We start from the raw sequence: 17,389 nt of genomic DNA on the forward strand, positions 1-17,389 counted from the left end.
TGTAAACCAATCACGACAAATATTAGACAAAAAAATGGAACAATTTATAAAGTCAAAGAAAATCAATATCAATAAAGACCTCCGCACAAATGAAATCGAAATTATAAAAATAAATTCAAGAAAATTATTTATTCTATGCATAGACTCAGGCCAATCAGCAATAACAATAAAACAAATTATCACTCACATCCTAGGAACCCTGAAAGAAATTATGGCACAACAAAAAGAAAATAGATTCAGCATTTCAAAAGACCTACAGATAAACAATATTCATTGGCAAGAAATAGAAGAAATAATCACAAAAACCTTTCAGAACTCAGGTATTAACATAGTTATTTGCTTAAACTATATCGAAATCAAAGACCGAGATAGAATATTCAATTTCAACCACTCATCCGCCTTAGGAGGACACTCAGGAGTATATAGAACATTAAATCGCATCAAACACAAGTATTATTGGGAAAATTTAAAAACAAACATAGAGCAAAGAATAAAAAATTGCGAAGACTGCCAGAGAAATAAATTAAAAAGAGTAAAGACAAGACAACCAATGGTTATAACGGAAACACCGTTTAAAACTTTCGACAAAATTGCTATGGATATAGTAGGTCCACTAAATATTACCAAAAATCAAAATAAATACATCCTTTCCATTCAAGATTTATTATCAAAATTTCTAATAGTGATACCTCTACCCGATCAAACTGCCGAATCAATCGCAGACGCGTTCATAAAAAAATTTATATGCGTTTTCAGTTCACCAAAAATCGTGCTCACAGATAGAGGGGCAAACTTTACAAGCAAACTCTTGAAATGCATAGCGCGCAGATTTAAATTCACGAAAATAGAAACAACAGCCTTTTCGCCACAATCAAACGGTTCATTAGAAAGAGCCCATCACCCATTGTGCGAATACTTGAATGGGACGAATTACTAGAACTAGCACAATTCCATTATAACACAAGCGTACACAGCCCCCACAGATTCACACCACATGAACTAGTTTTCGCTTATCCACCACGATTACCTTCAAGCGAAGCTTTAAAAGCTTCAGAACAATTACCCACTTTCAATAATTACCTGTCACATTTAATCACAAATATGAAAGATATTGCAAATTTTGCAAGAGAAAACCTAATAACTACTAAAGAAAGATCAAAAAAGTATTACGATCGCTTCATAAACCCAACAGATTTCAAAATTGGAGACAAAGTCTGGCTCATAAAAGAACCTAAACCAGGCAAACTCGAAAAGAACCAAAACCTGGGACCATTTGAAATCTTAAAGGTTTCAGACAAATATAATGTCATCATAAATAAAGGTGGAAAAGCAAATACAGTCCATTCAAATAAATTAATTATGCATAAAAAGAAAATCTAACAATAATTTATGTTTTAGGACCATTCCAAAATGTATCAACAATTCTTAATACTAATTACAATTATCAAAACAACATCAGCCATCATCGGATACGACTGCGGGACAACAACGCCAAACATCACGACGTACTCCCTAGTGGACACGGGAGAATGCGACTTTCACAACATTCCTGTAAATAAATCGAATATATATATATATAGAATTAATACAAACCGCGGAATTCCGTGAAATTTCCGTATTACAATGTAAAATAGAAATACATAGAACTGTCTCCACATGTGGAATATTCGCGCACTTAATACCCATACCAACTGGAGAACAGGAATACATTTACGAAATAAGTCATGAACAATGTAAATTTATCCATGAAACGGGAACTTTCGTATACGACAATATTCATAAAATTGTTGATCTAAAAATAAACGCAACCACTTCAAAAAGTATCGATTTCGCGGGTAGCGCAGAAGGAAACTCCTGCTATGGAGCAGCCTACGCTGATAGCTTCGGATCATGGAATAAGGTATTTGTTCATGGCTTTATCAAAATAACACTAATACAAAGTAGAGCTAAAGTAAACCTAGATAACGATAAATTAAGACTAAACACAGGGACCGTATGCAAGTTCTCTGACAAAACATGTATAGACATGGAAGCGGGCTATACCTTCTGGGATATTTTACCAGGAGGAGAATGCTTCAAAAACGAATTCGATGTGCTATTTAAAGGCATGGCAACGAAATATTCTAGTGACTACGATCACGAAATAATTTACGCATTAAATTCTAGCGAAATAACATTTGCTCTAAGCGCCAGAAACAAAATACAACGCTGCAACAGAGAACTTGTAAGAACGGAACACCCGAAACTATTTATTGTAGAAAAAGACAATTATATAAACGCATATCAACTAGGAAACGACTTAGTAGGCACAAGAAGCAACGTAAACCTAGACCTATTTACATACGTCAATTCAAAATTCGTATACGTTGAAAAACATTTAAGGAGTCAATTGAACAAATTATATTTGAATCTAATAACAGAAAGATGCGAAGTCGAAAGAAAGGTAATACAAAATGCCCTATCCATTGCCACCCTCTCCCCCGACGAATTTGCATACGATATCATGAAAAAACCGGGATACATTGCAAGAGTTGCAGGAAAAGTAGTACACTTAATAAAATGTGTACCAAAAACAGTAAAAATAGTTAAATTAGAAGAATGTTACAATGAACTCCCAGTAACTTCGGGAAACGAAACATGGTTCCTGACACCAAAAACACACATCCTTAAAAAGAAAGGGGAACAGATAAACTGTAACGCACTCGTCCCAACGTACTACAAGCTCGAAGAAGAATGGGTAAGACTCACACCCAAACCTCAACCATGCGCAGCACCAAACACACTGAGACCTAACACAAAAATAGGATGGAACTTCAAATCAATAAATTCATTAGCAACAAGTGGAGTATATTCTCAAGATGAACTAGACGAACTACAACAACAAATAATGTTCCCTATGGAGAGAACATCAATACTCAATGACATAGCAAGAGAGATAACGGGAGACGTGACAACAAGTGGAAGCATCTTCTTAGAAAATGCTATAAAAAACATTGCAGTCAGCACCTGGAATATGATCATAAACAAAATGATCACTTGCGGATCAATCTCTTCAGTTATGATTATGATATTGATCTTAATAAACACAATAAAATTAATAATAGATACAATAATTAGAGGATATACACTACACGCAATCTACGGCTGGTCGCTCCACCTACTCGGAGCCATTTTCAGCTCTATTACACACCTCCTCATCAAACTTGAGAAACCAAGCGAAGACAGAACAGACAACGACAAAGGAAAACACATGGAACTGCAAGAAATCAAGATTATCCCTACAATACCTATCTCGACACCTAGACACACAACGCCACCTCCTCTACCAAACAGACCACCTTTTACCCTCAATAATCAAACCACTCTTTCAACTAACAATAAACATTTGTTTTCACTAGAGTTAAACTAATACAAACATGACACTCCTCAAATGTAGCCTAATTTTAAGCGGGTAGGGAAGCGAAATATTCGCTATAGGTCTAAGACAATGAAAAAAAAATTCAAATTCAATTTTTATATTTATAAAACACAAACAATCTTTTTATATTTATTGAGTACAAATTGTAAAAAGCAAGAAAAACGGGAATAATAACTTGTCATACATACTAGATACAGTTACAATCATACCGATGTGATATACTTGGCCCGATAAAAACCTTATAATCATCGTCGAATACTTCCATATAAACTCTACGAAACCCGTTACAATATACACGCAATTCATAAAAAAACATATCACGAAGACCCCAAGTGTCCTCATCCGGTCCATACTCCCCAAGGTAGTAGGAAGTACGTGTCAGCCGGTCACTTTGTCTTAAAGCCCGGATAACAGTCCAATCCTGAAACTAACAACAAGAAAACAAAATAAAACAAAATAAAACGAACAATCAAGCAAGAATCGGAAAACGGAAATACCTCCCTCTATCCTACGATAGTTCCTCGTTCCAGGCTTCGGCGCAACGGGCATAGGCAGGCCTTCCCTCCTGGCACGCCTGACAGCACGAGTATACTTCCAGTCTTCAAACTAAAGGAAAGAAAAGCCAAAATTATATATATATTATAGACACCTACATACAGCATTTACATACACATATACATATTGTAAATAAGCAAAATACTTACGCAAACCATCGAATAACGTTTTCTCGGGAAACCGTACATGTTAAATTCTATATTTTCGTCACAAGCGCAAAGAACACTTTGTAAACTATCGAAGCGACGCAGCCTTTATATATCAAATAATTTGTACACCTTGCAGAAAAATGATCCCACCGACGCAATCAAATTCCAAAACTTCCGAAACTCGGAAATGCACATAATAAAATAATCTTTTCCACCGAAAACCAACCATTGCAATCAATACATATTAATTGCAATATCTTATGCCCCGAGGTGTTACGTCTCAAGACGTATCTTTATTCATTTACACTCTTTAAAAAGTGCAATTCCGAATTTCGTAAAAATCAAAACTATGTACACGTCCACCAGAAAACTATACGGCAGCAAAACACAAAGACCATACTCAGCATTACACAACGCACATTGAACTCAAAAGGAAAATTACCCAACTACACAGAAACATCAGCGATTAATTAAGCACAAATCTATGTATATAAGACGAACCACCTGTAAATAGTCAGTCCATATTGTTACTCCGTACACGTCAGTTCGACAATTGACGAATAAACTTTACGTATCGACGCTACAGTCGCGTGCAAGCCTGTTCGACAATTTGGCTAACTATTCAATTACTACTTGTCAAACTATATTATTTGATCTTAATAAATATGCGATCCCTTAAAAGTGAGAACGTGCAACTTCATTATTTAACCTAACCAAATACCGAGATCTACGATACTGAAAGTACTCCAGAGACTGTAAGTACAACAAAATAATAAAACACATTCATTTCTATCCATATATCATATATTACTCATTACTTGTGAGCCTCAACCAGCTACTTGTATCATATTGGTACGTTTCGCACATTCGCTATTCGTAGTTTATGCACGAGACGTAACAGATCATTGAAGCAAATGAATATTATAACGAGCAATGAGTGTATAAAAGCTTAGAAAAAGTGAGACTGGATTTTAACTAATTGAAATTAAATGTATCTATCATAAAATCAAACCTAAACATATAAAATGTTATGTGTTTTAAGCGCTATGACGGAAATGAACTGAAAAACAAGTATTAAAATAAGTAAAAAGCAAAAGTATTTCTATTAGTAAAAACTTATTAATAGAAAGTACTGGAAAGAAAGAGTGGCAAACTACAAACTATATGGAGTATTAAAATGCAAAAGGAAATGAGTATAGGAGCATTTGCCAAGATTAAATAAATCATCAGACATAAAATATGTAATGTAAGTATTGCAAAATGTACATTGTAAATGCGAAATGAGCCCCATCATTCAGTGGCCGCTGTGAATCGCTTTGTGTGGTGATCAACGAGTGGGGTACGTTTGTGACGAGAACGAGATGTGTCACTGAATTGCGCCCGGCTACCAGCAACTTGTAATAGAGGAACCGAGTACATTCATTGACTACCAGCTGGGTACCTCGCAAAGGAGCGCGTTGATCTCCATCCGAGTGTGCACTTATCTCATCGCTATCAGTGTGCAGCATTCATCAGCAGGATTATTCAATCGGCGCATCGTAATCGACGAGATTCGATCTTAGACGCCTTGATTAGTTGAACTCTCTTTATCTCTCTTTTCTGTCTCTGTCTCTCTCTCTCTCTATTTCTCTCTCTCTCTCTCTCTCTCTTTCTTTGTCTGTCTGTCTCTCTCTTCCATTGTTTCTCTGTTATGAGTTCTTCGTCCAGGTTTTCATGCGTGATGAGCTTTCTGTAATCATAAATGCAGTAAAGACGCCATCAACGATCCATAATCATTACCTGAGCAAATATCGTTGAGAAGTTCGTTAGCAATGATCGCGTGACCCTCCGCGCCCGACGTCTATTCTACTGATAAGGGAACATTTCCAACTCTCTGCCTCCGATTTCAATGTAATTTGGATATGTTTTGGATATATTTTTTAATGAAACAAAATGGACAAAGTTAGCTTAAGGAAAAGCAATTAACTTCCATTTTATTTTGTTGAAAAATTTTAATTAAAAACAAAAATATTGATAGAAAACTGCTCTAAGAGATGATTTTCGAGGGTGTCTTTCATCTATTAGGAAGCTTTTTTCGGCGAAAAAGAAAACACGTATCATTTATTTTTCAATAAGCTCTAACATATTCAAATTGTAGCAAAATCAAAGGCGGAGGATTGGGAACGTTCTTCTATGAGTTATGTTAACAGGCAGAAGCCTTAGAGTTTGTGTTAGCGGAAATAGCTTGTAAGATTCGTTTTTTGATCATTATAATAAAGTAATCATTTGGCTAAACGTTTGTGTTGCCCGATTCTTGGTTCTGCTTTCCACTTGCACGTCATTCTTTTTCACGAATTTATTTGCTACATTTTTCCAGCACAACATTAGTCTTTTAGACCATTTATTGCTTCCCTCGCTTGCGTAAAATAAAGAATTAGTAACACAATATCACGGGCGTCATTTATTGTCGTGGAAAAGTCGGCTTTATGGTTACAGCATTCAAGGATAAAGTTGAACAAAATGGAGACGTATTATAAATATCAAGATTGATATTACGAGATATTGAAGACCAATATGCAAGAAATATTCAACGATTTAATTTAGTACGATGTAACAAAATGTTTATACGACGTGTAATTATATTAAATACTTGTAAACTGTGATAAAAAGATGGTTTAGAAGAGAGTAATTGATATGTGTGAACTCGCACTTGCCTTCTATCTTATCTTAGACTTGTAGAGACAAGTCTACAGTAATTAAGTCTGCAATAGTCCTTCCTTGAGTTAGAAACACATAATGCTACAAATCTGAGGAGTTAGAATGAATAAAATTCTAACAATACCTTTTTTATTTGTTAACCCGTTAACGCTCAAATGTCCAAAATTTCAACGTTAACTTCAAGCTCGTGCCTTTCAATTATAACCTATGTGAAAAAAATATTGAGATACATATTCTTCCGTAAAAAAATCTCATTTTTCGAATGGCATCGTTAAATTTATTGAAAAATGAACGCAAACAGTTTATTTTTAACAATAAACAAAAAAAAATGCAAATTTTCAAAATTTTTTTCTTTTGAGGAATTTTTTCAACTATATTCTCGGTACTCCAATATATCCTAACCCATCAGGATACGGGACCCGAAGGTTGTACTTCAAAAATACATCTTTAGATACTTCGATTTTGACTGTTAATCGATCCAAAATGGCGCCCGAATGCCCGAAATTATTGCAAAATCACAGAAATTTGCACTTTTGAAGTTGAATCTAAGTTTTAACAGGCAAAGTGACTTTTCTGAGTTTTATGTCAAAAGATTGGATGCATATTAGCAAAATTAGCTCACGCAATTGATTTTCAAGATGGCGGCTACCAAGAGTTAGCTGAAATAACGTATTTACACGTTTTTATAGCCACTGTATAGTCTCCAATCCTCTTTTTTTGATCGGTTAGTAAACTCTCTGAATCATTAGATCTGAATTCATTATTAGCTTATCAAAATTTAAAATGGCGGATCCAATATGGCGGACCTGAAAAATAGCTATTTACGGAAAGTAAAAAAATACCATCTTATTCTACGTAAAATTTGAGATAAAATAACTTCAGTTCATTTTCTCGCTCAGAGTCGCCATTCTCGAGTGAAAAATTCCCAAAGTATCAGAAATCGAAAATTCGCAATCGTGCTTCTAAGACGTTGTAATGGCCTTACGATGGCGATCGCGCGTTCTTTGCCTATGATTTATCAGTAATCATTAGAGTTGCCTGATTCTCACCACGAGGAGGTGAACGCTTTCGAGAATCATATTTTGGTTGTATTTTTTTGTATTTTTTGTATTTTTTTGTATTTTTTGTGTATTTTTTGTGTATTTTTTGTGTATTTTTTGTATATTTTTTTGTATTTTTTTGTATTTTTTTGTATTTTTTTGTATTTTTCTGTATTTTTTTGTATTTTTTTGTATTTTTTTGTATTTTTTTGTATTTTTTTGTATTTTTTTGTATTTTTTTGTATTTTTTTGTATTTTTTTGTATTTTTTTGTATTTTTTTGTATTTTTTTGTATTTTTTTGTATTTTTTTGTATTTTTTTGTATTTTTTTGTATTTTTTTGTATTTTTTTGTATTTTTTTGTATTTTTTTGTATTTTTTTGTATTTTTTTGTATTTTTTTGTATTTTTTTGTATTTTTTTGTATTTTTTTGTATTTTTTTGTATTTTTTTGTATTTTTTTGTATTTTTTTGTATTTTTTTGTATTTTTTTGTATTTTTTTGTATTTTTTTGTATTTTTTTGTATTTTTTTGTATTTTTTTGTATTTTTTTTGTATTTTTTTGTATTTTTTTGTATTTTTTTGTATTTTTTTGTATTTTTTTGTATTTTTTTGTATTTTTTTGTATTTTTTTGTATTTTTTGTATTTTTCAAACAGTTTCTTAGGTTTTTTTAATTTTTAGTTTCTAACTTCCTTCCATTTAGGGATGAGTCGTCTTGAAGCATGTTCCACAATAATACATAGAACATGTAGTGTAAAACTTTCGTGTACGAATTCCACAACCCTGATTGCCGCACAGCTTTCGTACCTCAAGTTGTTTGGTTTCATGGAGTAATGATCCAGATTTCCTGCAAGACCTGCTCAAGTAATTCTTACCTATTCCCATAGCAAAATCTTTTGTACTCATTTTCACGCCATTACTCTGATTAGCAGTATTATAATATACAATCACAGCATTAGCTGTGGAAGTTTGAATAAGTCGGATAAATATTATCCACGTCCATTTTTTAGATCGTATTATTGGTTCTATTTTATTGCAACGTTGATCATGTACGTAGATCAACTCCACCCATGAATTTATTATAAATCAAAAAAGCTCTTGGGAAGTCAAGTTCTCTCTTTTCTTTTTGACCTTTTTGGCGACGTAGAACAGGGCTTAGTGGTGTTGCTCCAGCTGCAGTTGATAAAATAGAGACTGGTTTCGAGTCCATTACGGTCAAGAAATTCAAACCACTATTCTGATCATGTTTTACCTCATATTTTCCTCGATCGTCTTTCTTTTGGATACTATTTTTGACACAGACTCTATTTTCTCTAACTGTACCAGTAGCACACAACCCATATTTTTTCAAATGGATAAGTAAATCTGGGCTAGTGAACAAATTATCGAAGTAAATGTGCAATTGATCTCTGTTACGAAGAGTTACGGTACTGAAAACTACTTGCAGCATATTGACAACCACACGATTACCTAGAGTACATTTTGATAATACCCCATCCGTATCAGAATTTTTCCCACAGTAAATTTCAAAATCAAAAAGATAGCCATTGGCACAGCAGAGGGCCCACATTTTGATTCCGAACCTCACGGGCCTACCTTTTATGAATTGTCTCAAAACTGTTCTTCCATAAAACTTTAGCATCATTTCGTATATTGACAATACTGTTGAAAAAATACCATAACGCATCAAATTTTTTCTAAATATATCTGTCAATTTTCTGACGCGATAGATCCTATCAGTATTATTTCTCTCTTCAAGCTTATGAAATTTGATTTTTGACTTGATCTGTTCAAATCTTTTACGGGACATTGCGGATACTACCGGTTCAGCTCTCAAATGTGAGTCCGTAGACCAGTAATCTCTCTGAGATAGTCTTTTAATGTATGTAGTAAATATAATAATACCAATGAATACATCAAGTTCAGTCCTTGACATTTCACAGCCATTTATTTTTGTACATTCAATGATGTGATCCTTCATTTCGAGAGTGAAGAAGCATTCAAATAAATTTGTTGGAGTACTTTTCAATATGCTTTCTTTATCCGAATTTTTGAGGAATATCTCATTTGTGAAAGTTCTATTATGATTATGCTCTCTATTGAGCCATTCGTACTGGTGATCATTCTCTAATTTCTTTTGTGAACCACTGTAACTTTTGTAAACATCATCGTAAGAATTGACAATAAACGTCGTCGTGGAATCATCAACTTGCTCCGAGCCTGAATCGTCTTCTGAAGAATCATCAGAATTTCCATTTATTGAAATATCTGAATCAGATTCACCAGAATCTTCAGCATTTGGTATAATATTAGCATTGATGAATTCTCCACGTTCGTCATACTCAATGGACCCTTGTGCAACTGGATTCCGTTGACTGGATTGTTCCAAATTTGCAGAACTACTATTCTCACGTCTACAATTAGATTTCCTTTTGGGCATTATGCCTTATGTATGAAAGTAGATACAATTTTTTTAGGGAATGAAGTTATGCAAATCCATGCAGCTATCCAATCCAATGCAATCAAAAGCTATCCAAATGATTTCATGCCCAAATATTTTTCTGGAATCGATCCTCACAAACGTGGAAGAAATTGCAAATCGGAGAAAAATTCTATCACGACTGTGCTTTCTGGGTCTGTGGAACTCCCATTCTCGAGTCTAGGATGAGATTACCTATCAGGGACTGTGCGATACATGCGATCTTGAATACAGTTTTTTTAGGAATAAACTCATAAAAACAACATTGTCATTACAGACACTGAAATAATTTCTTGACGAGATATCTTCGATTTTCGGTATTCACAAACGTGAGTAGGTTCGCGAATTTGAGAGGAAATTTATATAGGAATGACAGTCTTCAAGAGCATTTACCTGCTTGCAGTGAGAATCGGAAAACTCCGATCGAAAACGCATGATTGCGAAGTTTGGAGGCGAATTTTCGATTTCTGATACTTTGGGAATTTTTCACTCGAAAATGGCGACTTTGAGCGAGAAAATGAACTGAAGTTATTTTATCTCAAATTTTACGTAGAATACGATGGTATTTTTTTACTTTCCGTAAATAGCTATTTTTCAGGTTACGGTCCGCCATATTGGATCCGCCATTTTAAATTTTGATAAGCTAATAATGAATTCAGATCTAATGATTCAGAGAGTTTACTAACCGATCAAAAAAAGAGGATTGGAGACTATACAGAGGCTATAAAAACGTGTAAATACGTTATTTCAGCTAACTCTTGGTAGCCGCCATCTTGAAAATCAATTGCGTGAGCTAATTTTGCTAATATGCATCCAATCTTTTGACATAAAACTCAGAAAAGTCACTTTGCCTGTTAAAACTTAGATTCAACTTCAAAAGTGCAAATTTCTGTGATTTTGCAATAATTTCGGGCATTCGGGCGCCATTTTGGATCGATTAACAGTCAAAATCGAAGTATCTAAAGATATATTTTTGAAGTATAACCTTCGGGTCCCGTATCCTGATGGGTTAGGATATATTGGAGTACCGAGAACATAGTTGAAAAAATTCCTCAAAAGAAAAAAATTTTGAAAATTTGCATTTTTTTTTTGTTTATTGTTAAAAATAAACTGTTTGCGTTCATTTTTCAATAAATTTAACGATGCCATTCGAAAAATGAGATTTTTTTACACAAGAATATGTATCTCAATATTTTTTTCACATGGGTTATAATTGAAAGGCACGAGCTTGAAGTTGACTTTGAAATTTTGGCTATTTGAGCGTTAAAGGGTTAAATACAAATCTTCCATCCTGTTTTAACCCATTAAGGCCCATGCCAAAACAGTATGAGACAGCGCTAAACTCACTATGCCATTTATAGCATAAGTAAAAAAAAAGTACCCTTGTTTTTTTTTTGCCATTTGCAATTATTTATAAAAAATTATTTAAACAAATTACCAAAAAAGTTAATGTTTTTAAAAACTGATGCGGCAATCGATTCGACGGGAAAAAATATGACGAAAACGTATAGAACGTTTTCTTGTCAAACTTCAAATTGTTAATGTAAAACTGCAATAAACAATTGCAGGCCGGGCAGGCTCACCTGTATACGCCAAATCCCAAGCAAAATCCATGGCATATACATACCGTCAAACTATCTATGCCGTTTATTTTCTGATGTAGCTTCGACGATATAATTTTTCATGGAATTAGAAAAATATAGTTCAAACAAATCTAAAGAATTTTTATAGAATAAAGAAGAAATCGGTTCAATGTTGAAATGACAGTCATATCATTTACAGTGGTGTCATGAGTCAGAGCTTTTTCTTACCAATGGAAAACATGATTAGGTTCTAGTAATTTTTGAGTACTGGTATACATGCTTTTGACATGTTCATAAGAATCAGTAGGAATAAGTTGAGATGAACATCTTCATCCAGATTGCCATCAGAATCTCCATCGGAGCTTTCGTGGTCTCCGGGAATAAATGCTATGTTGACAGATCGAGAATTAGCTAGGGAATCGAACTCGACATCATCAACCCCAACTAAATCTGTTATATCAGCAATTCTGCGCTTTCATATTTTTCGCCTGAACATTTTTCAAGAATAAAAAATGGTGAAAATTATGAAATAATATAAAATGCACTTCGTAAGTTAGACAGACGCTTCGAAGTGAAAGTAAATGATATCTATACATTTTGATCCAACCGTTAGCCCGCCACTCAAACGTGATCTCTAACATAATTTTCACAACTTTATAATAAAATAAAAATTTTTTCAAATCATCCACCCAACCATTAGGTTGTAGTATATTCATCCCACCGGTATCAAACTTTCGGATGGATAGACTTTATAGTCATTTCCTAGCGTCAAATTTAAGTCTGACCAAAAAACATTATATACGGTTTTGTCGTATTTTTTCCCGTAGAATCGATTGCCGCAATCAGTTTTTAAAAATATTAACTTTTTTGGTAATTTTTTTAAATAATTTTTTATAGACAATTGCAAATGGCAGAAGAAAAAACACGGGTACTTTTTTTTTCACTTATGCTATGAATGGCATAGTTAGTTTAGCGCTGTCTCATGATGTTTTGGCATGGGCCTTAATGGGTTAATAAAATATGAGCGAGTAAATGTGGTACCGTTTAACTATTGGAATTTACAAAGAAATATCAACAAAGTGTGATTGAACATTTCTTTATTCATTATTTATTAAAATCATTCCACAACATATGACTGGTTAAACATTGCACCGTTTAATTATTAGAACTCATAACATATCTAATAAAATATCATTAATAATAAAATATCATTGAATATGCTATTAAATAATCAAATAAATTTATAAATTATTGAATTAATTTTTATTCAAAATATTATTTTATGTGATACAATATCAAGATCAATGGATGGTTAATTTTAGTATTTATTTTGATTACTATTAGACTTCATTGAAAATAGTTGTATTTTTCATATTACTGGAACATTGAACCATTTGGAATAGGAAGGAATCAGTGGAAATTTTATGAAAGGAAGGGCTCGATTAGATCATCTACCTGTGGTACAGAAGCTGAATGATTATAGCGAAAATTTCATCTTAAAAAGGACAATGAATATTTTTTTCACTTAGAAATAAATTTTGAGCAACTTAATATTACATTTCAACGAATGTCGATTGCAATAACATATTTCAAATTGTACAATTATTTCATATAAATTTCAACTTTTATATGAATTTCAAAGTAATTATTTTATCGGTTGAGTTTCGGCTCCAAAACTGTATACTTATATTTTGAGTATTAAATATATCGATAATTTTATATTTTACAGATAACAGAGTTTTGCAGCATTAAACAACTTTCATCTTGTTATATGATGAAATCTTCAGGGGACGACACTTGGAAAAAATGCAAGTATGTTCATAAGATCAATGTGATCGAAACAAAAAGTGTACTTCTGAAGGAGATGGAGATGAACAAACATGCCAAGATTACAGCGATATTTATTACCTTTGCAGTAAAACTGTAATCTTTCTAAACTATGTAAAGTAAAATAGAGAGGTATCGAAAAATTAATCACTTTTAAATCCGCCTTTTTCCAATGATATATAGTTACGTGCAAAAATATCCGGCCAAAGGCAACTTTATGTTTTAATAATGTATAAAGAATGTAAAGTGAAAACACAAATATACCTTCGTAAAGTACTTTTATTATACTACGAAACTATGTGTTCCAAATATTTATTTTAACTATTAACAAAATCTTAATCCAAAAGTAATAATTTTTCCTCTTTCTTAATTCCGGCCAACTAGGAATTTGATACATATATAGAAAAAATATAGATGGCATAGTAACATGAAAAAAAAAAACTCAAAAAGGTATTAAATTTAACATAGTAGTCATATGTACGTCGTAGCCGTGCCTTTAGAAGCTATCATGGCAGCACATTGGTTGGGCATAGAATCAATAAGTTTCATCATTCTATTATAAAAAATATTTTTTCATTATTCTTAAACCCACAAATCAGCTTTATTTTTTGTCCCTAATCTTAATTTCAACTCTTGCTATAAATATTCTACTAGGGTTCAAGTCCGGAGACTGACTTGGCCACTTTAAAACTATGTTCTTGATTTATGTTCTTGATAAAGACTTATTGAAGGAGCTGTGATCGATGTTTCAGATCATTATCCTGCAGATTATTATAATTATAATTATAATAATAATATTATCAAATAATATTAAATATAAATATTATTATATTTTATCATTAAAATATTCATCTTCTAGCCATGTTATGACGAGCATAAGTTAGCATTTACTGCAATATAATGTCTTTGTACATGGCAGAGTCTATACCTTTCTAAGAAAATGCACCCTATAGCATAATTTTAATTTCGTTCGAAAACAGTACTTTGATCCAGTTCTCAACAGTCCAGCTTTGATGTGCTTTAGCTAATTTTAAAGTAACCTTCTTATTTTTCTTACTAATGAGTAGTTTTTTCATATTAACGCGTCTAAAAAGTCCCACTTCTTTCAGTCTGCGTTCAACAGTACCTTGACTTATGTCTGCTAAATTTTCTTCTTGTAATTCCCATTCAATAATGGCAGTATTCTTTTTCACATTTGTAACAGCCTCTCTTTTAATCAATATATCAACACGATTAGTGAACTTTTGTGTCTCTTAGAACTTTTTCAATTTTTGGAGTGTGAATACTCTTGAATTTAGTTATATCATTCACAGTCGATTTTCCTATTGCCAAAATTATAAATATTTCACGTAAAACTTTTCCTTCATTGGCTAATTTCATCACGACTTTTCAGATGTCTAACGATGTGCGTTTTGGTATATTTACCGAGTGATACTAATTATAGAGTGTAACAAAAACATTGTCCTAACGGTAACATACCTTATCAACCAATAGTGTTAACAATGCGAAGCGAATTATATCTATTTAGTGTTTGATCGGATACGTATGAATGTTATTTTAGTTATATAATTTTGTTAATAGTTGAAATAAATGTTTGGACTACATGTTTATAGTATAATAAAAGTATTTTACGAAAGTGTATTTGTGTTTCCACTTTGCTTTCTTTATACGTTTTTAAAACAGAAACTTATCTTTGGCGGAATACTTTTGCACACAACTGTACGCCCGAGAATCCGATGTCAAATTGACTATCAAAGTTACGTCAGAAAGAGCGTAAATGAATTGAAAAAACTGCTAGTCAACGAATTTTATTTAGCATCAAATTGATTTTTATGTTCAAAAATAATCTATGGTAATTCAAAAAATTATTTGCTTATATTGCAAAACATCATTTATTCCATTACAGCTCTGAAAATGATATCCAAAAACTGAGATTAATTAGATATTATCACTGCGTTTATTGACTTTGAAAAAAAAATATGACTAAAATTTTGCATACTTTATCGTTGTTAGTGCTTAAGTAAATTTTATACGTACAATTATGGGATACGAAAACTAATAAATGATGACAAAAAGAATAAACAATATGCATAGGTCTATGAAACTACCAGTTTTTCCGACTTGAGGAAGCTTTAACAAAAAATTTCGATGGTAAAATAATTATTGGTCAATTTTCAATGACAGAATAATTTGTTTGAAAGGAACGCTAAAAGAAATGAATCCGTAAAATTTGTATGATAAACGTAGAAGTAACCCGAGAGAATAACAACTGGGCAATTCTTAGCTATTTCAAACAGTTTAAAACTTCAAATCACCAATTTTGTTCAAAATTGGTAGACTTGTTATCTATACAGAGGTCAACATTTGTGCAGAGTTTTAGATCAAAATATTGATAAGGGGCCGACTTATCAACTGTTGAAAAAATATTGGACTTTTTTTTATTAATTCGGTTTCTCGGAGACTAATAAAGATATGGACATGATTCTTTTTTTAAAAGACGCGGAGAGTTTCACTTTTAAAATGTAAATAATAAAATACCAAATCATTTATTTATGCCATTGTTATAAACAATTTTTTCAAAAAATCGACGATATCTCAAAAAACGATATTTTTTTTTTAAATTTTTGTACCATCGTGTTCCTTGTCATTTTTGACATAAGAAACCGTTGAGAAAATCGAGTGCCCGCTATTAGGATTAAGATAGCACTAAAATGAAACGAACCGCGCGCTAGCCGCTCGGCCGTCTGCTACTCGTGCGGTTCCAACGTTGCTTGCTGCAATTGCCTTCTTTAAAGAATAAATAATTTCATATTCTAACAGTCTATATGTATTTATTTAAATAATATATAAATGTATTAATTAAGTAAATGAACTATTTTTTTATACAATGGTGCCGGAAGCCAATATAAAAATAGAATGAATTTTCTAAACTTAGTTCGACATTACAGAATTTATTCTATTAGAACAGAGTGGCATTTTTTTGTAAGTTGTCATGGTAAAAGTCCGTGTGATGGAATTGGTGGAGGTATAAAAAGATTAGCTCGACGAGAAAGCTTGCTCGGTAAAATCATAAGTAATTCTGCAGAACTTTACAAATGGGCGAAGCAAGCTATGCCTAAAATAAGGTTTATTTACTGTAGTCAAGAAGAATATGAAATTTTTGAAAGTAGCATGTATAGTCAATTAAAAGATGCTCTTACTATACAAGGAACACAATCACTGCATGCATTCATTCCAGTTAGTGATGACAATACAACGGAAATTAAAGTAAGAAAAACTTCATACTCTTCTGAATTTGAAATAAGACGCATAATTTAAAGGGTTTTTTTGTAAAATTACTTGTAAATAACTTATTAAGAGTATTATGGTGTAGGTCCGATAAAAAAAAACATTTTTAATGTGGCCGCATCCTAAATATGCGTTGGTCTCAAGCCCGCTCAAACGCAGAGAGCAAATGTTTAATTTCAATATTATATCAGATTGTATAAAAAAATAGTTCATTTACTTAATTAATACATTTATATATTATTTAAATAAATACATATAGACTGTTAGAATATGAAATTATTTATTCTTTAAAGAAGGCAATTGCAGCAAGCAACGTTGGAACCGCACGAGTAGCAGACGGCCGAGCGGCTAGC

At 32.5% G+C, this 17,389-nt stretch overlaps 2 protein-coding genes across 8 annotated transcripts in view; one reads left to right on the plus strand and one right to left on the minus strand.

The window, feature by feature from the left end:
* LOC131674343 (ephrin type-B receptor 1-B) overlaps positions 1-17,389 on the plus strand; it is an 819,189-nt gene that overhangs the window by 124,615 nt on the left and 677,185 nt on the right. The gene's annotated exons all lie outside the window — the stretch shown is intronic.
* LOC131674026 (piggyBac transposable element-derived protein 3-like) lies at positions 8,905-10,299 on the minus strand. Its single transcript, XM_058952463.1, has one exon. The coding sequence runs from the start codon at positions 10,297-10,299 to the stop codon at positions 8,905-8,907; it is 1,395 nt and encodes a 464-aa protein (XP_058808446.1).

This window comes from Phymastichus coffea, unplaced genomic scaffold (assembly GCF_024137745.1).
Source record: "Phymastichus coffea isolate CEN01 unplaced genomic scaffold, Cenicafe_Pcof_1.1 PCOF00014, whole genome shotgun sequence".
Taxonomy (NCBI): domain Eukaryota; kingdom Metazoa; phylum Arthropoda; class Insecta; order Hymenoptera; family Eulophidae; genus Phymastichus; species Phymastichus coffea.